The 21,244-nt window shown below is 44.5% G+C and overlaps 2 protein-coding genes across 3 annotated transcripts; both read left to right on the top strand.

The window, feature by feature from the left end:
• Positions 1-100: 100 nt before the first annotated feature.
• Positions 101-13,546, top strand: LOC308473639 (uncharacterized protein). Its single transcript, XM_080999442.1, has 3 exons — positions 101-330; positions 8,390-8,629; positions 13,247-13,546. The coding sequence occupies exon 3, from the start codon at positions 13,294-13,296 to the stop codon at positions 13,444-13,446; it is 153 nt and encodes a 50-aa protein (XP_080855568.1). The 5' UTR covers positions 101-330; positions 8,390-8,629; positions 13,247-13,293; the 3' UTR covers positions 13,447-13,546.
• Positions 13,547-13,656: 110 nt separating this feature from the next.
• On the top strand, positions 13,657-20,946 carry MKKS (MKKS centrosomal shuttling protein; the record flags this gene model as incomplete). 2 transcript variants are annotated; one of them, XM_080999162.1, is made up of 4 exons in its annotated part: positions 13,657-14,650; positions 16,778-16,953; positions 17,678-17,788; positions 19,632-20,946. In XM_080999162.1, the coding sequence occupies 4 exons, from the start codon at positions 13,657-13,659 to the stop codon at positions 20,070-20,072; spliced, it is 1,722 nt and encodes a 573-aa protein (XP_080855288.1). In that variant the 3' UTR covers positions 20,073-20,946. The 2 variants fall into 2 exon arrangements, with proteins under 2 accessions (XP_080855288.1, XP_080855289.1); XM_080999163.1 differs by lacking the exon at positions 17,678-17,788.
• Positions 20,947-21,244: the final 298 nt, after the last annotated feature.

The raw sequence follows: 21,244 nt of genomic DNA, 5'->3' as shown, positions 1-21,244 counted from the left end.
GCCGACTACTTCCGTTTTCCCTCCTTACGTAAGGCCTTTTCTACGGGGCCACGTGACGGGCGGCAGCCAATAGCTCGTCACAGCCCACGCTCCGGCAATTGGCCTGCCGGTTTCATGGGAGAGAGGCCTAGTCTACCTCCTACATGTGCACTACAGCTCCCAGAATGCACAGAGGGCCCCTTACCGTGGACGGCCTAGCTCTTCGCGTTCGTGGTGTATCCCGGGATATGTAGTCTCATTTCTCCTTGAAGTCCATTTCAGGAGAGCTGCGGAGCTTGAAAGGTTTGCAGAGATTTTGCTGGACCGTCCAAGAGAGAGAGAGAGAGAGAGGTACTGGAGCAGCAGGGGAAGGAAACCCTCTGTTATTTTTTATTATTATTATTATTATTATTATTACTACTACTACTGCTACTGGGGGGGGGGGACATTGAATTGTGGAGATTTAACCTTCTCTCAGCAGCAGAGGAAGATAAGAGACTTGGCTACTTTTACTCTTCTCTTCCTCCCCTTTTTCAAAAATTCTAAATGCTGGAGAAGGGCAATTGGAAAACACGAAAAATTAATTTCAAATTCCCGACACCTGCAAAGTTGTTGAATTTTTTCTTAGGAAGACCCCAAAATTGATAGTTGTTTATTTCCTTGACATCTGATGGGAGGGCGCCACCACCGAGAAGGCCCTCTGCCTGGTTCCCTGGTTACCTCACTTCTTGCAGGGAGGGAACCGCCAGAAGGCCCTCTGAGCTGTACCTCAGTGTCTGGCCTGAATGATGGGGGTGGAGATGATCCTTTCGGTGTACTGGGCTGAGGCCGTTTAGGACTTTAAAGGTCAGCACCAACACTTTGAATTGTGCTCGGAAATGTACTGGGAGCCAATGTAGGTCTTTCAGGACCAGTGTTATGTGGTTTCAGTCGCCGCTCCCAGTCACCAGTCTAGCTGCCGCATTCTGGATTAGTTGTAGTTTCCGGGTCACCTTCAAAGGTAGCCCCACCTAGAGCGCACTGCAGTAGTCCAAGCAGGAGATAACTAGAGCATGCACCACTCTGGCGAGACAGTCCGCAGGCAGGTAACGTCTCAGCCTGCGTACCAGATGGAGCTGGTAAACAGCTGCCCTGGACATAGAACTGACCTGCGCCTTCATGGACAGTTGTGAGTCCAAAATGACTCCCAGGCTGTGCACCTGGTTCTTCAGGGGCACGGATACCCCATTCAGGACCAGGGAGTCCTCCACACCTGCCCTCCCCCTGTCCCCCAAAAACAGTACTTCTGTCTTGTCAGGATTCAACCTCAGTCTGTTAGCCGCCATCCGTCCTCCAACCGCCTCCAGACACTCAAACAAGACAATCACTGTCTTCACTGGCTCTGATTTAAAAGAGAGGTAGAGGTAGGGAAGGTGACTGGCCCAAGGTCATCCAGCAACCTTCATGATCAAGTAGGGATTCGAACCCATGTCTTGATAGTTTTTGTTCAGCACTTCAACCACTATAACTCAACCACTTTCAAGCCCTTAGCAGCAGAATCCCCATTTATCCATGTGTGCACTGAGAGGGTAACGAAAGTCTTCTTTATTTTGGGGTTTGGGGGTGTTGCAAGACCAGAGGAAAGGACATATTACCACCACCTGCTGACAATAGTGCTATTGTTTCACAAATGTAAAAAAGGATCATGCCAGAGAGGAGCTTTCTTGTGTAAGAAACTAGTTTTTAAACAGGAAGTTATTTTGTCTGCAGAAATAAGTCCATCCACATGCTATCTGGAGTGTTGTGTAGCCCAGAAACCAGCTTAACATCTCATTTAGAACTAGGAAGCTCGTTGCATAGTGTAAAAAGTTGGGTCATCCTCATTGTGATCTTGAATATTGGAGTCCAAATTTTGAATTTTAACTATCCAAATATGCTCAGTTGGTAGAGCATGAGACTCTTAATCTCAGGGTCATGGGTTCCATTGGACTAGATGGCTAGATCATGGTCCCTTCTAAGTACGAAATGAACTACTGTAATTTATCGAACTGGAAGTTTGCTCGTGTGACTTAAATTTTAAAACCTGTCATTGCTTGTAATATTTATGCAAATCTAGCATACAGAACTGAGCCCTGAATAGTGTCTCTCTCTGCCCGTTGTAGTTCATAACCTATGACCAGTCACAACAAAACCCAGAATTGATTTGTTTTGCATTTCCATTAGGCATATAAATCCTGCTTTGGGGCTTACTGCAAGCATCTGGTTGATCACTCTGAGAATAATTAGTTGAACTAAATGGTCCTTTGTCCTGATCCAGAAGGCTCTTGTTCATAGCTGTCAACCTTCCCTTTTTTTGTGGGAAATTCCCTTATTCCAGCGCCGTTTCCCACTGCTATCCCGGATTGTTAGCTATCCCGTAGACCGTCATGTAGACTTGGGTGTAGTTAATGATCATGCAGGCATCTGTATTGCAAGCACTGTTTTTCTGCGTTTGGTGTTCTTAAGCTATAGTATTATGAGTTTACAAGTGGAACCAGCAACAAAACATTGCAATATAAAATGCTTCTGATCAGGGTTCCCACCCACCCAACCAGCCATGTTGTTTTCCAAGGTACTCCATTCTGACCCCAGATACAATCCTGTCATCACTTGCCAATTAATTTTGGCCTTAAAGGGGATTATTTTGACTAAGGGCAGCTGCACGTGCCCATTTTGACTAACAGCTTGCCATTTTGCTTGGGCAGGAAAGTTTGCCATGTGCAAAACACTGTCACCCTAGTTCAGAGAATGGGATCCACCCTCGGGAGCGAGGCTTCCACATGCGTGTCACTTGCTGGAGCAGGAACCACCGTCATAAATCGGACACAGCTTCAGCTGCAGAGCTGTTCTATCTGTACTGCATTGCTTTCAGTAGGGCAGAACTGAACTTTTACTCCATCTACGTGACTGTGCAAGCAGTAAATGTCGTTCCTTTTTATGTCACTAGGATGGATTATATAACCCCACCCCCACCCTAAAATACTGACTTTAATTCAACTATTTAATTCATATATTTTCTGAACAAGATAACACATGTTACTGTTTGCTGTAACGAAGATAATGTTTGTTTGCTACGAAGCAGAGCATTTACACAATCTAGGACAGGAGCACAAACCTAAACCTTCATTTGAAGTCAACTGGCTTTAAAATGTCTTAACTCTAGGTGGATTGTGCCCTAAATGTCCATGCCATTTGTTTGACAGTCATATGACCTAAATTCAGATTCTCCCTCCCACCTCCCGTTTGTTCTTCTACGTAGAAAAGCAAAAGGGTGTTTGTCAGAGGAGCACGGATTTATTTTCAGTGTCATTTAAAACATGTTTGCTTGTATTAAAAGCCGACTTCATTTTAAACCAAATAATGTTGGGGTTTGTTTTTGTTTTGTTTTTTTAAAAAGAAGATTTTGCTTATTTTAAAAGAAAAAAAGATGGGAAATTGTAAAAATCGTTTATGGTTTTTTGTTCATCCTGCCTGCAGCTCGAACTGAATTGGGTCAGATGTCTTTGACTGGTCATTTATGGGAGCAAAAGACTAGTTCAGTTAAAAACTGAATCTATATATGCTCTTTAACACGTGGGAGGTGGGTCTGCAGATTAAACATAGTTCTCACTGAAATGATAACGGTGTGCCTGAGCTTTACCAATTTAGCATACTCATATGTATGAGGCTTATATCTATGAATAATGTGCCTTAGGATGATGGACTGGCTCCTGCTAAAATATTCCCCTAGCATAGAACAGGCACATCCAACAGGTAGATTGTGATCTACCTGTAGATCACTGGACATCTGTGGTAGATCACTGGTAGATCACTGGCTCTCCCCAAAGAAGCTCAACAAGTTTGGCTCCCCCAAAAAAAGCTCTGCACCCCCAAAAAAGGGGCTTCCCTCCTCTCTACAAAAAGCTCAACAACTTTGACCTGAACCCCCAAAAAGGGGGTATATCACTACCAGTCTTTAACTCCATGAGTAGATCACAGTCTCTTGGGAGTTGGCCACCCTGGCATAGAAGACTAGACATCGAGGGAAAGATTCTAGCCTCATCTTTTCCCTGATGCACCACTTTTCTATGTGTAGAGATCTATTGCTTTTTTTAAAAAATAGTTTCTAGATGACCCTTGGGGTCCCTTCCAACTCTACAGCTTTGTGATCATGGAAGCCTCTAGTGGAATTCTGAAGTTGTCTTCTTCTTTGGCGATCACTTGTAGCCAAGTAAGATTGTCTTCCATAAACATGGTTTTAACAGTGAGTCCGTAAGTGACTCTGGAGGCCAATTCTGGATCCACACATCATTCCACAGTGGGAGCATAGGTTTGCAGGTGGGAGTTGATCACGGTGAGGGTTTGCCAAGCGTGCCTTCCTCTTAGCATGTTGTGTAACCCTGGCATTACCATTTTAATTAAAAGGTAAGAATGATCTCGAATCTGAAGAAAGAGAAATATATTGTCAGAGCTAATACGAAAGCTTTCAAGGAGCGCGCACACACTTGTATAAGGAAATGAAGAATTGTTAAAAATAAACGCCTAGGAGAATATGCAGCCCACAGAACAATCAGCCCTGCAGAGATTTTCTTGTAGAATCGGCAACAGACTGCGAAAAATCAAATGGTAGCCCCTGAAAGGCAGTTTCTTTTATTAAATGTAAACAGATCACTAGGGAAACATGCTCAAATGATGGCCAACCTAAATTTTATGACTATCTAATCTTTCAGACTAGGAAATACTGATAGCAGAATGGGGCATTGAGTCCTGCCCAGGATAGTTCTAAGAGCAAAAATACACGCTCTGGAAGGCCAAACAGTAAAAATAAATAGTTTCCTCAGTTTAACAGATAAGGGAGGTATAAGCCCCTACAGTCCAAAGACAATTGGAAAGCTTTTCCCATTTCCTTCCTCCTTGCAGAGAAATATTGGAGGTCAATTTGGGAGAGTCAAAATGGCTTCAGGATCGTTCTCCTGTACAGTGGTACTTCTGGATACGAACGGGATCCGTTCCGGAGCCCCGTTCGCATCCTGAAGCGAACACAACCTGTGCGGGTCACGATTCGCCGCTTCTGCGCATGCGCGTGACGTCATTTTGACCGTCTGCGCATACACGAGCGGAGAACCCTGGAAGTAATGCATTCTGTTACTTCCGGGTCACCGTGGAGCGCAACCCGAAAACACTCAACCTGGAGCAACTTCAACCCAAGGTATGACTGTACTATTTCAAACACATGATTTATATCAGGCTTCTTCAACCTCGGCCCTCCAGATGTTTTTGGCCTACAACTCCCATGATCCCTAGCTAGCAGGACCAGTGGTCAGCGATAATGGGAATTGTAGTCTCAAAACATCTGGAGGGCCGAGGTTGAGGAAGCCTGGTTTATATGCTGTACTTATGTATGTGTTTGCCGTGTACATTTATGAACATTTATTTTATATTTGAGACCTTGGAATTCATGTAACAGAGGTTGTAGGCAGAATCCAATGAAGTCTGCCTGCTTGTGCATCAAAAATCCATTTGCGCTATGGGGATCCTGGTCTTTTGGCTTTTCCCCCTTCCTCCTCCACCACTCTGCCCCGCACCCACCCCATAATCTGCTCTGGAGGTTTCATGAAACATCAACCTATATAGAGCACAGTCATACTTCCATGCAATTATTGCAACTAGAGCAAGAACTCCCTGCCCCCAGAAGTCAAATGTGCACTTGCTCTCAAACCCAGAAGTAATCAGGATATGTGAAGAATTGCATTCCCCTCCCTGTTAATAATGCTCCAGAGACAGCAAGTGTGGGATGCTAGCAAAGCATTTCTAAGAGGTATTCTGTGTCAGCATCGCCCTTGAGCCAGTGCCACCAACTGGACTCATCCACTTCAGCCCTGACTGGGCTAGGCGAGCTGGGTAGCACTTCCAGAGACCACCTTCTGCACAGTAACAGGTCAAAGTGCTGTGGACTCACAGCTTAAGAGTTGTGAGCACTGGATTCACTTCCACAAGAAGACAGTCGTCGCACAGCAGAGTATAGCAGACTCTAGCAGAGTATATAAACAACTCGGAGAGCAGCTCTGTAGAATATCTTTATTCTATCTACAACTATTATACGACTATATACAGAGCTAAATAGGTCTAAGCATAAATGAATGCTGCACTGCACTGAGTGTCTGCAGCTGCTCTTAGCAGCAACCTTATCTCTAAACACGATCTCTAACACTCAGTCTCTCTCTCTCTCTCCGACACTGACTGACTGACTGACTCGGTGCTGGAGCAGAATAAGTAGAGAACAGAACACGCCTCCTCCTCTCTGGAGAATCAGCAGACTCCTCAGGAGATTCTTGGATATGGGAGGGGTGAAATCTCCTCATTCTGAACCCACTCAGTGCTTATCGTGAAAAGAAAAGAACAGGCAAAACAGAAAAACGAATTTGTACTGGAGATTAATAACGAAGAAAAAGAGCATAAGAAGGCAGCCACTTAAAACAGTTCTTAATAAATTAAGGACAGTGGTACCTCAGGTTAAGTACTTAATTCGTTCCAGAGGTCTGTTCTTAACCTGAAATTGTTCTTAACCTGAAGCACCACTTTAGCTAATGGGGCCTCCTGCTGCTGCCGTGCCACCGGAGCACGATTTCTGTTCTCATCCTGAAGCAAAGTTCTTAACCCGAGGTAATATTTCTGGGTTAGCGGAGTCTGTAACCTGAAGCGTATGTAACCCGAGGTACCACTGTATTTGGGAACAAATGAACTTGGAACTTTTAGAAACACAGACTCTTAATTTCAGTAAGCAAAACAAAATTAATGTGGGAATAAATTGCTTGAGTTACCTGCATATCAGGTTAAAGAAAGAGCAACATATGAACCCAGTTCCTCCAATAAAAAGGAGAATTGATATAGCTAGGTCTTCGGAAGAGATTATTTATTTAGGGCACTTACAAAACATGCCAGAGCATACAGGTGTTTGCAGTGGTTTGGTGTTCAGCTTTGGATTGGTGGGAACGAAGCATTCTATTCTGACTCTCTTTTTAACATGCTTATGTGGTTTCTTTTTTTGTGTATTTAATTTGTTTTCAAATCACTTCAGGGCATTTTTTTTCTTATTTTTTTGTCGTGGAAAGCAATATATACATTTAATAAACCTAACCGAAATGTCATTGTACCTATTTGAAACAAACAAAAAATACAAATCAAGTTACCAAACAAATTGAGTTTAAATCAGCTCAATGCCTGGGTAACGAAAATATCTTCATATGCAGGGCTGGGTTAAGACCTTTAGAGGCCCTAAGTTCTTAAAAGATTTGGGTTCCTCTTCATATATATCTAATTCAAAATATAAACCATAAAACAAAATTTTGTTTTTCGAAATGAAACAACCTACAGTAAAATGGAAAATGATGTTTATTTTTCCATATAAATAATGTTTATTTTTGTTCAGCTGCGCCATATGGTCCATGGTAAATCCAGCAATGGAATTTTTTTGTGGTGCCCCTCTTCCCTTGATACCCTAAGCATGTGATTATTTTGCTTAATGCTTAATCCAGCCCTGTTCAGAATACACCTCCAGAACCTACCAGGGCCAAGGCCAGCTAGATTCCATAATCACTGTTCTCTTGTTGAGAAAGCCTTCTCACATATTGCTGCATATCACACAGTTGGTAAGTGCAGGATTTTTAAGAGTGCACCCCCACATAGAATCATATAATTGTGGAGTTGGAAGGGACCCTGAGGATCATCTAGTCCAACCCCCTAGAATTCAGCAATCTGTAGCTGTCTCATACAGGGATCAAACCTGCAACCTTGGAATTATCAGCACCATGCTCTAACCAACCGAGCTATCCAGACTCTGATCTTGTGCTGCAAGTAGTTAAGGATTTCATTATTTAATGGGCACAGAACTTAGGGAGGGAAGTGTGGGGGAAAGAGCACAGGTTTTCTCCAAACATGAATCAAAAATAAAATTGCTATAAGATTATGGCTAGATGGCATGTCCTTGGAAACAAGTACAGTCGTACCTTGGAAGCTGAACGCCTTAGGACTCTAACCTTTTGGCTCCCAAACGCTGCAAAGCCGGAAGTGAGTGTTCCGGTTTGCAAACATTATTTGGAAGCCAAATGTCCAACGTGGCTTACGCACGCAGGAAGATCCTGCAGCCAATCGGAAGCTGCGTCTTGGTTGTCAAATGTTTTCAGAAGTCGAACGGACTTCCGGAACGGATTCCGTTCAACAACAAAGGTATGACTGTACTCCTTAAATTTGTGGGGCTTCTTTCTGAGAAAATATCATTAGGATCATGCTACCCAAATGCAAATGTTCAGTCTTTGCTTGATTACACAATTATTACTGTTGGGGTATGAGGGTGCATGCGTGTTTAAATTGTGTTCAGTAGAACGTATTTCAAATTTTCCTGTTCTTTACATAGGTAGCAGCCAGACACGCTATGGGCATTAAAAGCATTTGGAAGAACTACAGAGTTTTGATTGTTATGGGACCTAGCCTTGTGTTGATACACTGGGGCTGGTATAACATCAAATCCAATCCTATGTTCCAGCCAAAGATTGAGGACACTGTCCCTGACCCTGGCCTTGTGACATACGTACTGCAACAGGACAGCAAAAGTAAAGGAAAATAGCCAATAACGGTGCTGCAGAAAAATCAAAAGGTAAGTTCCTGCTGCAGCAAGAACAAAACCATTAAGGCAATGCAAATAAAAGAGAATCTTGTATTGCAGCAAAATTATAGTAATCGTTCCCTTTCCCTGCATCTCTACAATCCAGAGCCTCTTCCTGTGCCCAGAACAGCAGTGGTCCATAATAGGCATTCCTTGGCTCTGCCTGTTGAGGACAGGCACAGATTTTACGCTAGCAATTGCTGAAAGTCAGTCAATAAGAGAGGTGGGTTTAGAAAGCATATTTGGAAGCAAATCTGCTCCACTTCCCTTAATAGCATAGTAACTACGAGGCTGAGCTACAAACCAGGAAGTCCTTGGTTGAGATTTAACCTCTGCCCTGAGCTCACTAAGTTGTCCTAGGCAAGGTGTTCTCCCTGGGGCTTGAGAGAATTACACAGGCCCTACCTTATAGGGTTGTTGTAAAGAGCAAAAATGCGAAGCACTTTGAAAACCCGACAGCGGTCTATAAATGCTAAGTAATGTTGTAGCCTTATTAGACTTTACCGATTGGTAGGGTGAGCGTTGCTCTCAGAACAGGGAGGAAGGAGTCAAATGACACTGAGGTTTGGTTCAGAGAAAGAGTTTATTCTGCTCTCCAGATAGCAGAAGGCACTGCGTGAATCGGTTCACAGCAAGCACAAATGCAAGAGAAATTGCATACAGTATACATATCCTCCAGGCACCCTCTCCCCCCTTCCCCAGGAATCCAGACACCTAAGCTTATACACGTAAGTTGACATCACAGATGTTCCTGCTCCTGTACTCTTGACCATAAAAGGGTGTTCCTGTTCCTGTATTCCTTATCTTGGGGTAAGAAGGTCACCAACTCTAAGAGCACTCCTAGTGCCGTTCCCGGGGGGCTGACAAGGTCTGTGCGTCATTGTGGTCAGGATGTAAGATAAGACCCAGATGTGTCATCCCTGCTCCACTTTGGAACTGGCAAGGCCATTCATTAGGCGTCACAGACTGATAAAGGAGAGAGCTTTGTTTATACAGCTGTGTTCTTGTTATACATTTGCTCAAGAGCTCAAGTTAATGGTTTTTAGCTAATGCACCCTTGGAGAAGGAAAAATGGGATTTGGGGGCCCGTTTCAGACTGACTGCACAGTCAGATTTTAGAATGGGAAACTCATTCCTTCAATGTCATTGTTGTGTACAGCTCCATGACTAAAATTGTTTTCACGGAAAAACTCAATGTAAAAACCTGGTTTGATTTTTCTTCCTGCTAACTGAAAACCAGGCAGCTGCGTGACCCAGGAAAATGCCCCGGGATTAGCGACACTTAAATCAGCGGTGGGCAACTGGGTTCTTTAAGAATCTGAGCTTTCCTTTTTGCTTTTATTTCATCTTGGTTGTGGGGCGTACGTCTGAATATGGGATTTGCTGCTTTAAATTTAAGGTGCAGCCATTCCCCCAACGCCGCCGCCTGTTTATCTTTTTTAAGATGTGCTTTCCTGGTTGCTTGAATTCATCTGCTGTGACAATTTTCATCAGTTTACATTTTCATACAGGGTGGCAAAATGGGATGCGGGCACTGATCAGATCTGTAATGAATGTGAAGCATCCCAGCTGCGGTTCACCAGCTGCTTTTGCAGAGCTGCTGCAAATACGGTTCTCCATGCATAATGCATAGAAGCACATGCCTAACCTAATTTTTCTGAACCCGCCTGTCTGCAAGCTTCAATAATTATTACTAAGGTTGTTTTTTTTAAAAAAAATTAAAACCGCCGTTTCTGTAAACATAGAAAAAAAAGAGGTTTGCCATCAATAGTGCAGTCCTTCGGCTAATTTATACCGACAGATTATAGTGCATTAACATAAATGCAGTCTTTATGCACAAGTGTGTCTTAAACATTGTCTTAGGGTTTGGTTTTAAATCTGCTGTAGATCTTCATTGGGCTCTTCAATTGTGTTTCTTTTAATTGCATTGTAATGATATCTGCAGAAATTGGGGTGGGGATGAGAATAGAGCAGGCATAGGCAAACTCGGCCCTCCAGATGTTTTGGGACTACAACTCCCATCATCCCTGACCACTGGTCCTGTTAGCTGGGGATGATAGGAGTTGTAGTCCCAAAACATCTGGAGGGCCGAGTTTGCCTATGCCTGGAATAGAGTGTCGAACACTAAAAGGGGGAGTTGGCAATATGAGAATATTGCATGTGTGTTTTGCCTCGTATCTCTGCAAATTATATATATATATATATATATATATATATATATATATATATATATTTCAACAAGAAAGCTGAGGCTTAGAAGATCCCATTGCCCTCTTCCTCTCCTCCTGTGGACTCCCATAATTGTGGCATGATCCGAGATTGGTTGTGATGAAGAATGGGCTCATAACATTTAACATAGGCAGGGGGTGCTGGGCCAATTCCAAAAGCAAACAAATAATTAAGCGTATTAGGTCAGATCCTTACGGCAATGATCCAAATCACACACTCCCACCCCAACAATAATCGTAATCACCAGTGCAGCACCCAAACCACCCTGCAGCATTGGTCAAAGGTGATGTGTGACTGATGTGGCTGTCGGCCCCCAGTAGGAAAACAAGCCTAATGGGTAAAGGCAGCCAAGAGTTGGCCACTGGTAGAGCAAATCCAGGGATAGCAAATTCATTCCAGCTGCTTCAAGAATTGCAGTTAAATTGCCCAGGCGCAATAAATTCATTCCAGACTCGACCTGTTTAGAGTAGGCCCATTGACTGGGTATTTCTTTTTTTAAAATTATTTATACTTTTCAAGGTTATACATTTCATTAGTTTTACAATCATTTTAACATTTCGAAGTTTGACTTCCTTCCCCCTCTTTCTGTGGTTCCTTCAATTTATTTTTTTAATATCTTCTGCATATCCAAATTAATTTAATTATCTGCTTAAATATAAACTCTTAGGAAACTGCAGGTTATTACGATAATCCTGCCAATGATTTTATCAGTTTGCAATTTATCTGTAAATATCCAATAAACCATTTCCATTCTTTTATAAAAAGTTTGTTATCTTGATTTCTTACTCTTCCGGCAAGTTTCGCCATTTCTGCATATTCCATAAGTTTTTGTGTCCATTCTTGCTTTGCTTTGCTGGGACTTCTGCTTCTTTCCACTTTTGGACAAATAGCATTCTTGCTGCTGTAGTAGCATACATGAACAAATTTCTATACAATTTAGGTAGTTCTGTCCCTATAATTCCCATTGACTAAGTATAGGAACCACCACGGTTCCAGTTCTGCCCTCCATTTCCCAGTGCCCATGGCAAGGTGCCGCCCGCAAATGGCTGAGATCCCTTTCCTGCCCGCCTGCAGGGACGGGCATGGCAACTGTGGCTTTTATTTTCCACCAGCATATGAAGTTTTGAAGGCCACATAGTTTGACATCAACCAAGAACTACCCATGGCCAATGACATTCACAGATCCCATCTGCAAACCTGATTATATGCATTGTGGGTGCTCTTGCTGCTCCCTTGTTTGGTTGGGCCATGATGGAAAGGTGTGCAGCTGCATTGTCTGAACTTTGTGGCCATGCTGGTAGTACTGCTTGGGCGCATGGGTTGATTTTGGGAACCTTCTGCTGCATTGCACTGTCTGCTGTTGCATTCTGATGTTGGTCCTTGGTCTGAAGGTTTGGCTTTATGGGTTTCGGCTGTAGTGGGAAGTTGTGGATTGTGGCTTCTTTTCTTCTGGCTCTCCCCCCCCCCCCCCCAATTTAGAATTTCATTGCCAAGGACTCATGGGGCACCTGTTGGAGACCAATGTGGGTAGGATATGGGAACAGACAAAAAATTGGTTGGCCAAGAAGGGATGTGACACTTACAGTGAAGAATTCCACTTTTCCTAGTTTCCTCTTCAAGTTCTGTATTAAATTGATAATTCCCCTCAAATTCAGGAGGTCAATAGGCTTTCTGTTTCATTTAAAAGAAAATGAAAATGACATATCAGGCTCCTGAAAAGACAGTTAAAGTCTATACCATTCAGCCGTGCCCCCTAACATCTTGTCACTGGGATATGTTGTGTCTAAGGATTCACACTAGTTTGGGGGCGTTTTTTAGGAGTTCCCTAGCATAAACAAGATGTTTCCAATATTTCACACACCTTGCTTGTGCAGCCAGAGTTATCGGATACCAGATCACATGATGTGCCTCCTGTCAAATACATGATAGGACTTTAAATGAGCCCCAACGGTGTTAAAAAAATAAGCAGAGTGATCCATTCGGCGTGAATTGTCTTGCTAAAATGTGAGCTGAGAAAATGCATGATTATTTTGGTCACATTTCTGCTTTGTACGCCAAAATATAGGTGAAATGAAGCCCTCAAGTCAAAATTAGGGTGTTTCCTTGGTTGGTTGCTTTGGTTACTGTTTCTCTCTCCCAGCATTTTAAAAGAACACGGGATTTTTGCATTGTGCTTGCATAACCGATTATACAGGGAAGGACACGTGAGGGTCTTTTAACCAGTTTGAAGGCACATTATGCTATAATCTCATATTCTGCTGAGCTGGCCTGCTGTTTGCCCGCAGGTCTCATTGAAATATATTGTATCTACAACAAATATGTAACTGTGCCTCTAATGGCAGCCTCATTCACCACCCGTCTCTTTTTCTAAAACTGTAGGTACACTTCACTTTGTTCATTTGAATTTCGGACTGTGAACAAAAGAGATGAAGAAGATCAGCTGGATTCGGAAAAACTGGCTCCTTGTGGCTGGACTGTCTTTTGTCGGTGTCCATCTTGGGACCTATTTCATTCAACGAGCCGCAAAGTCCTCTGCTAAAACAAGCTTGGAAATTAAATCAAAGGGTCTTGACGAATGACGCAATCTCTGCATCATCACATTGGTAGCTAGCATAGCAAGTGTGCATTTTTTTGTCATTGACTCCATAGTTGATTAAATGTGCTTTGTGGAAACGGAAACATATCCTTCTTCTTCTTTTCCTTTTAACATTTCCATAAGTACTGGGAGGAAGAGACAACTATATGGGGTGCAGTAAGTCCTGACTGGAATCTTACCTGGGGGGAGAAAAATGTCTCGCCTCAATGCTAAAAAGCCCTCATTGTGTACCAGCGAACCTTTGACTAAGGAAGCCATTAGCTGTGTTCTGTCTGTGTTCAGTGAAATAGTCAAGTCTTGCTATGGCCCCACAGGTAGGTTTAAACAGCTCCACAATGGTATGGGAGGATATGTCCGCACCACATCGCAGTCATCCGCTTTGCTTGCTGGCCTCTGCGTCACCCACCCGGTGCTAAAACTTCTGACAGCCTCCGTGCAGAGTCACCTCTCGCTTTTCGGCGACTGCGGCTTATTCACGGCCATTCTCTGCTGCAGCCTGCTTGAAAAAATCCGAGCCTTGAACGTTGCTCCATGCACTTCCATTAAAATCTGCCAGCACCTTTTGAGCCTATGCACCGACTATCTCTCATCCGAAGCATGCGGCTGTAGAGTGCCGGTGGATTTCGGCAGCTCCAAGATCCCTCTCAGGTTGGTAAGCAGTGTGCTGACCAGCAAACGGGCCTGCATGCTTAGCAGGAACGAGGTAGATCATATCAGCACTCTGGTGCTGAAGGCCTTTGTGTTGACCATCAGCCCACAAAACACGGAGACCAGCATTGCCTTCGGGAAATGTCTTTATATACCTGTGAAAGATAGGAGAGCTATGGATTCTGCGGTCTACCCTGGACTTCTGATTGAAACACCCGACTTGGATCTGACCACAGAGCTTCCCGTCAGAAAGGCTCCTTCGTGCGCAATCAAGATGGCGCTTTTCTCTCTGTCCCTATCAGGAGACTTGTCCGACACGGGAGAAGGAACCATCTTCGTCCATCGAAGAGTGTTTCTGCAAGCGGAGGTCTTAGGCCAGATGCTTAATTTAGGCAGGCAAATGGTAGACGATGGTGTGAGCCTTGTGGTGTGCCAAAAAGTTATCCACCCAGCCTTGAAGCAGTACTTGAAGGAGAAAAATGTTGTGGCTGTAGAAAGAGTTGGGGCGGCAATGATGGAGCCGCTGAAGCAAATAACAGGTAACAAGCAGATTTTTGTTCTTATCATGTGAAAGGGGATGCGGGTGGTGCTGTGGTTTAAACCACTGAGCCTGGGGCTTGTCAATCGGAAGGTCAGCGGTTTGAATCCCCGTGACGGGGTGAGCTCCCGTTGCTCAGTCCCTGCTCCTGCCAACCTAGCAGTTCGAAAGCACGTCAAAGTGCAAGTAGATAAATAGGTACCGCTCCGGCGGGAAGGTAAACGGCGTTTCCATGCACTGCTCTGGTTCGCCAGAAGCGGCTTAGTCATGCTGGCCACATGACCCGGAAGCTGTACGCCAGCTCCCTCGGCTAGTAAAGCGAGATGAGCGCCGCAACCCCAGAGTCGGTCACGACTGGACCTAATGGTCAGGGGTCCCTTTACCTTTACCTTTAATCATGTGAAAATGCCAAAATGAAGGCTTTAAAAAGAGTTTTCGATCTTGAAAGGTTCATGGTGTGCTTCTCGGGGAAGAGTGATGCTATAAGCAGTATTCTCACTCGTGACAATTCTTCGATGCACTACTTTCCATCCCCATGGGTTGGTTCGTTAATGAGGGTGCGCCGTTCAAATATATGGCATGTAGCTAATGGTGCACGTGGCTCTTCATTGGCTCTGCTGATGCAGCCCAACTACGATGATGTATATAAATTTAATAGACAGCGATAAGAATAAACAGTGATGATGCAACCCAGTTTTTGTAGAATTTGGCTAGGCTATCAAAGGTGAGCAGGCGTTCAGCCTCCGAGAGAACTTGCTTGCATTAGCCATTTCCCTTTTGTACCTGAACTCGCCAGCGGGGTAGTTTTCACGTAGCAAACCTACGTCTAGCCCCGTGGTTCCCAACGTGGGGCACATGCCCCACAGAGGGGCAATTTGATTTTTAAGGGTGGCAATTTGGAAGCTTGTTTAGACCAAGTTAATGGACATTTAGGCTTCCTCCACGTGAATAGGAGTTCACTTTTTGAATAATGAGAATTATGTCATGGGGGGAGCGGAGCATCAGGATTTTAGAGATGCTTAGCTGGGGCATGGCCAAAAAAAGGTTGGGAACCACTGGTCTAGACTTAAGAGGGCACATGGTGGCGCATATAACTGATGGCAACATTTTTCAGCCCAGCCCTCTCTGGGCAACCTTCTGGGCAGAGGAACAAATGTGAATGTTACCTTTTGTACAGCAGGCTAGTTTCTAAAAACTCCTCTCCTCTACACAGGCGAGCAGGAGCCCTCGCTAACTCGAAGCAACATACAACCAGACCAAAAAAATCCAGGCAATAAACCCCACTTAGATGCATTAAAACCAAGAGGGAAGAGAAACGCATCCCAGCTAGAGGCAAAAACACTGAGGGTTCCATGCAGGACAAATGAGGTGGGTGGCCTGAGGAGAGGGAGGCAGAAGGGGGCATGACCTCTGGGAAGGTCCTGAGGGCCAGATAATAGAGGTGGGGGCCTGCATGCACCCGGCCTGAAGTTCCTCATCCCTGGGCTAGAACCCAGGGGAAGAAGAATAAGAATTAGAGAACCATATAGAAAATGATAGGGACGCAGGTGGCGCTGTGGGTTAAACCACAGAGCCTAGGACTTGCTGATCAGAAGGTCGGCGGTTCGAATCCCTGCAATGGGGTGAGCGCCCGTTGCTCGGTCCCTGCTCCTGCCAACCTAGCAGTTCGAAAGCACGTCAAAGTGCAAGTAGAGAAATAGGTACCGCTCCGGCGGGAAGGTAAACGGTGTTTCCGTGCGCTGCTCTGGTCCGCCACAAGCGGCCACATGACTCGGAAGCTGTACGCCGGCTCCCTTGGCCAATAAAGCGAGGTGAGCACCGCAACCCCAGAGTCGGTCACGACTGGACCTAATAGTCAGGGGTCCCTTTACCTTTACCTTTTATAGAAAAAGATATGAGCCCGCCCCTACATTTTGAAATAAGTTTTTGCCTGGCACCTCAAGGTGTCTCATGAAGGCACCAGCCAAACCTACCTGGGGAGAACATTCTGCAAATCGGGAGCCACTGCAGAAAAGGCACGTTCATACTTTTGCCTTTGAAACATGCTGAATTCACTTCGGTTTCATTCAATGCTACGCGCAATGTTTGTGAGATAATGCCATGCCGTGACTTCCCCTTGTTTGAACAGGTTCTCAGCCGATGCCTTCTTTGCAATTTCTGTCCCCTGCTTGCTATGGCCGCCTGAAGGACTTGCGGGCCGAGTCGTTTGCTTCAAAACGGTTCTTGCATCTAATCCCTGACGACCCAGTTGTCTGCAGCTTGGTGCTCTGTAGCAGGAACGAAACTGCATGGGAGGAGCTGAGGGTAGGTGTAATCTCTTTAAATATCGGCTGTGATGCCTATTCTTGGAGAAGCATTGAGGGGACGAATCATTAATAGTTTGTGGAAATCTGCCAGTCCACCACTGCTTACGCTAACTAAAGAGGCAGTTTGCAAGCAGTAGTGACCTTATGCCAGGCTTCCTCAACCTCTGCCCGCCAAATGTTTTGAGACTACAGTTCCCATCATCCCTGACCACTGGTCCTGCTAGCTAAGGATCATGGGAGTTGTAGGCCAAAAACATCTGGAGGGCTGAGGTTGAGGAAGCCTGCCTTATGCTATCGGGATTGCGTTTACGAGTGAGGTCTCTTGAGCTAATTCGCATAGGTAGCAAAATCAGCTGCAGCTGAGCGAGACTTTTCGCCTAAATCGGCCTTCCCCAATGTGTTGCCTCCCGGTTGTGGTTGGTCTTGGGTTCAAGTCTCCGCTCAGCTATGAAAGTATCCTGGTGACGTGAGCGAGTCAGGACTTCACAGCCTCGATCAGCTCACAAGGTTGCTGTGGACAGAATGGGATAAGCCTTATGTCCGCTACACAGAGCTCCTTGAGGGAATGTGGCGGATGCAGATACAATGAGCGAATGGCTTTTTGTTTTAGATGGGTTGCATAAGGAGATCTCCACTTTAAAAACGTTTCTTTATTTCACCTGGATTTTTCTTCCTCGGCTTAAAGAACAATAACAACAGGAAGTCCTTTGCTTCTTTCCTAGCTGGCTTGTCAAACGGCGGAGCATGTTTTGCAATTAACTGTCTCCGACCCCTGGGTACTGTTAGGTGGCGGCTGTACAGAAACTCATTTGTCGTCCTACGTAAGGCACAAGGTATGCTGAGATCCGCGTGGCTTTTTAAAGCTGTTTAATGCACTTAAATCCGCTCAGAGCATTGAGGGTTATTGGTTTATTGGCGGAGGTGAAACACCTTTCCGAGGCTCTAAATGCCTGCAATTCTTAAAACCCTGTATGGTTTGGGGATTTTGTTGCTGCCGCTGCTGATGTTGTTTAAATCCAAAACAGCATGGGCGGGTTCCCAGGAAGGGTGAAGCGAAGGAAGATGCTCTCTCCTTCCTTCTTTATTCTCTTGTCAGCTCAAAATTGCCTCCCACACGGAGAAAACTCCAGCACAAAAACCTTCCCAAGTTGTTTTTATCCCCTGTTGAGAGGCAAGGGGAGAGGAAGGCATACAACTTCCCCCACCTCTGCCCTGCTTGGGAAGGGTAATTTTGGTCTGGAAAATGACGAGAGAGAAAAGCAGGGTCTCCCCCGCCTTGCAGATATCTTCTCCGATGAGCATGACTGGACTACAAAGCATCACAGATACCTGTGTGTTACTGAGCAGTCTGAGCCATAGCATCCTCAAGCCTGTATTGCTCTTTTTTAAAAAAAAGTAAATGCATAAGCACTTCTTAAAATCTTATCCGATCAGCGCATTCTAGTGAAAGGCCTCAGCCTCATTTACTCTCCTATCTATTTCGTTCATTCTTCAGTATTGCGTAAATGGCTATTTGAAAAATTCTTTTCCTGCTGTAAATTGAAACTGTGGAATGAGATATTTGTTCATCACTTATCTGATGTTTAGTGTATGAAAGCAGTCTGAGTAATAAAATTAATCCATTAGTTGTATTATTACGATGATCATTAATAATAATAATGCAGAATGAACCCTGAGTAGTGGCTATTATTATTATTATTATTATTATTATTATTCCCTGCCCTGGGTTTCCCCAGCCACGCTGGGCAGCTCTCAACAGAATATTAAAACATGATAAAAATCAAACATTACAAACTTCTCTAAACAGGGCTGCCTTCAGATGTCTTCTAAAAGTCAGATGGTTGTTTATTTCCTTGACATCTGATGGGAGGTTGTTCCACAGGGCGGGTGCCACCACCGAGAAGGCCCTCTGCCTAGTTCCCTGTAACCTCACTTCTTGCAGTGAGGGAACTGCCAGAAGGCCCTCGGAGCTGGACCTCAGTGTCCAGGCTGAATGATGGGGGTAGAGACCCTCCTTCGGGTATACTGGGCCGAGGCCGCTTAGGGCTTTAAAGGTCAATGCTAACATTTTGAATTGTGCTCGGAAACGCACTGGGAGCCAATGAAGAACCTTTAGGACTGGTGTTATATGGTCCCGGTGGCCACTCCCAATGGCGAAGGTGGTTTTGTTAGATTGCAAACCACCTAAGTCTCCTGCTGCTGAGTACACGATCTTTAATAGTTTGGATCCAGACTTAATCATACGCAGAGTAAATTGTAAATTTAAAATAATACAGAAAGAGGAAGAATAAATAATCATTAAACTGTCATGACAGACTTAGTTCCCATTGATTTCATTAGGTTTACTTTGAGTATGACTAAGTCTGGAACCACCCCAGTGACATTTACTAATAAATAAAAGGAGTGGAATTGTAATTAACATTGTTTTCCAGGCAAAATATTAATTTAAGACACTTGCTTTCTAAAAATAATGCTATCGTTGCTTTGCTTTCTCTGGCTCTAACCCTATATGGAGGCTGTAATCCTATGCTCAGTTTCCTGAGAGTAATACAGCGAGACTTACCTCTAAGTAAACAACGCATAGGATTGCTCTGCACGTTGAATATCTTTATTTTGTATCTTAATCATAACATACTAGAAAATAGTTTTCTCAACCCCATCCCCTTCCTATTTTAGAGTTGCGCCGTGACACGCAGCACCTTGGAAAATTTGTCCTGCTCTCGGGCAGAGTTCCAGTTGGTGACCGATTCCTTTTGTGGCTCGCTAGAATCTGTGTCTCGCTGCCTAGAGCATGACGGCGGCGACGTTCTCACCGATACGAAATGGGGACATTTTTGGAGGGTTCCACCTGATCTTCCTAGCAGGTCTGATTGGTCTGACGTAGTTCAGAGGTGCGGCTGCGGCCTTTGTGGCCCTCAGCAAGGTCTCTATTGGAAGATTCTGCAGTGCCGTTCTGGTCCTTTCCCCCCGCAAAGTTGCATTGGCGAGTCTTCCGTAACCTCCGCCGACAATCCCGTTCTGGACTGCTTTGCGGCGAAAAGGAACGGCCTACAAGTCGCCGTCGAGACGGCCAGTCTGCTTTTAGATCTGTCCTATATCGTGGAAGATCGTAATTAGGTTTCGTTTGCAAGCGTTTCTGCATTTCACAGGTGTGCTGGCATTTAGTGGCCCCCCCCCATCCCATCACGTCTCCTTGCACCCACTGAAAAACCTCTTGAGGGACCTGTCCGGAAGAAACATTCGACTTTGCACAAGGAGCTGCAGTTGGAAAAGTACGTCAGCTCCTCCTGCACACCTGAAGGCTCTTTGCACATGCACAAGATCTCATTGGGATCCCTGCCTCCATGCTTGGAATGGCTGCTTTCAAAAATGGGAACAGACGGCTGCAAAAATTGGAACATGTATTTTTTCCTTTTGGAAAAATAAATAAATCCTTATTTAATAAATACATCGTAATAAAACCTTTCTCTAGGAAGTATTACAGACTGATGGGCCAGCGATGCAATGGTGGCAGTTAATGGAGGTTGGTTACCTTACTTGGCTGATAAAATAACAGCTTAAAAACATCTGATGGGTTAGTCATGTATTAAAAGCAGGTTACAAAATGAACCATGTGTTGCACGTGACGTCAGCTGTAGAATTCCTGTATCACATGGCAGCTCGAAGCATCGGATGAATCTATAAAGCCAATATTAGTAAGGGGATGCTTCAATTCTGCTATAATTGTCCTCCATTTCCTCACCTCCCCCTTCCTTGTACACCCCTCCCAATCTGCTCTGGAGGGTCCCACACACGGGCTGCAGGGAACAAGAGAGAGAAAGGAATTTCCGTCAAGGGCATGGAGGTTTGTTGAGCAAGTGGAGCTGGAGTTTTGTACACAGCCCCAAATCTCTTTTCAGGCCTAATTCATGATGCAAACATCTAGCTTTTCCTGATGTCGTTTATGTTTGATGGTTATATTTTGTCAATAAAAATGACATCTCTTCTTCTGCTTGCTGCTGTTATCAATTTCTTTGGAGGCCACTATGGATGGTTTCCTTACTAGAAATTAAGAATAAATCTTGTGTTTGTGTGTGTGTTCCTTATAGACTTTTGAATTGACCATTTTGAATCCAGCTGTATGGTTGAAGATGGGTTCAGAAGTAGTAATCCCATATATTATGTTAATTTCCTCAGATAATTATCCCCATAGCTGAAACTTAGATTTCGAAAACATGATTCACCAGTTGAAGGCCGCAGTTGTACAGTCCACAATTAAAATACCTAAATGACATCCATGATATTGCAGG

Source organism: Podarcis pityusensis (genome assembly GCF_964106645.2).
Source record: "Podarcis pityusensis genome assembly, chromosome: 3".
NCBI classification, from domain to species: domain Eukaryota; kingdom Metazoa; phylum Chordata; class Lepidosauria; order Squamata; family Lacertidae; genus Podarcis; species Podarcis pityusensis.
Note: the sequence above shows the minus strand (reverse complement) of the source record. Positions and strands in the feature narration are given on the sequence as shown.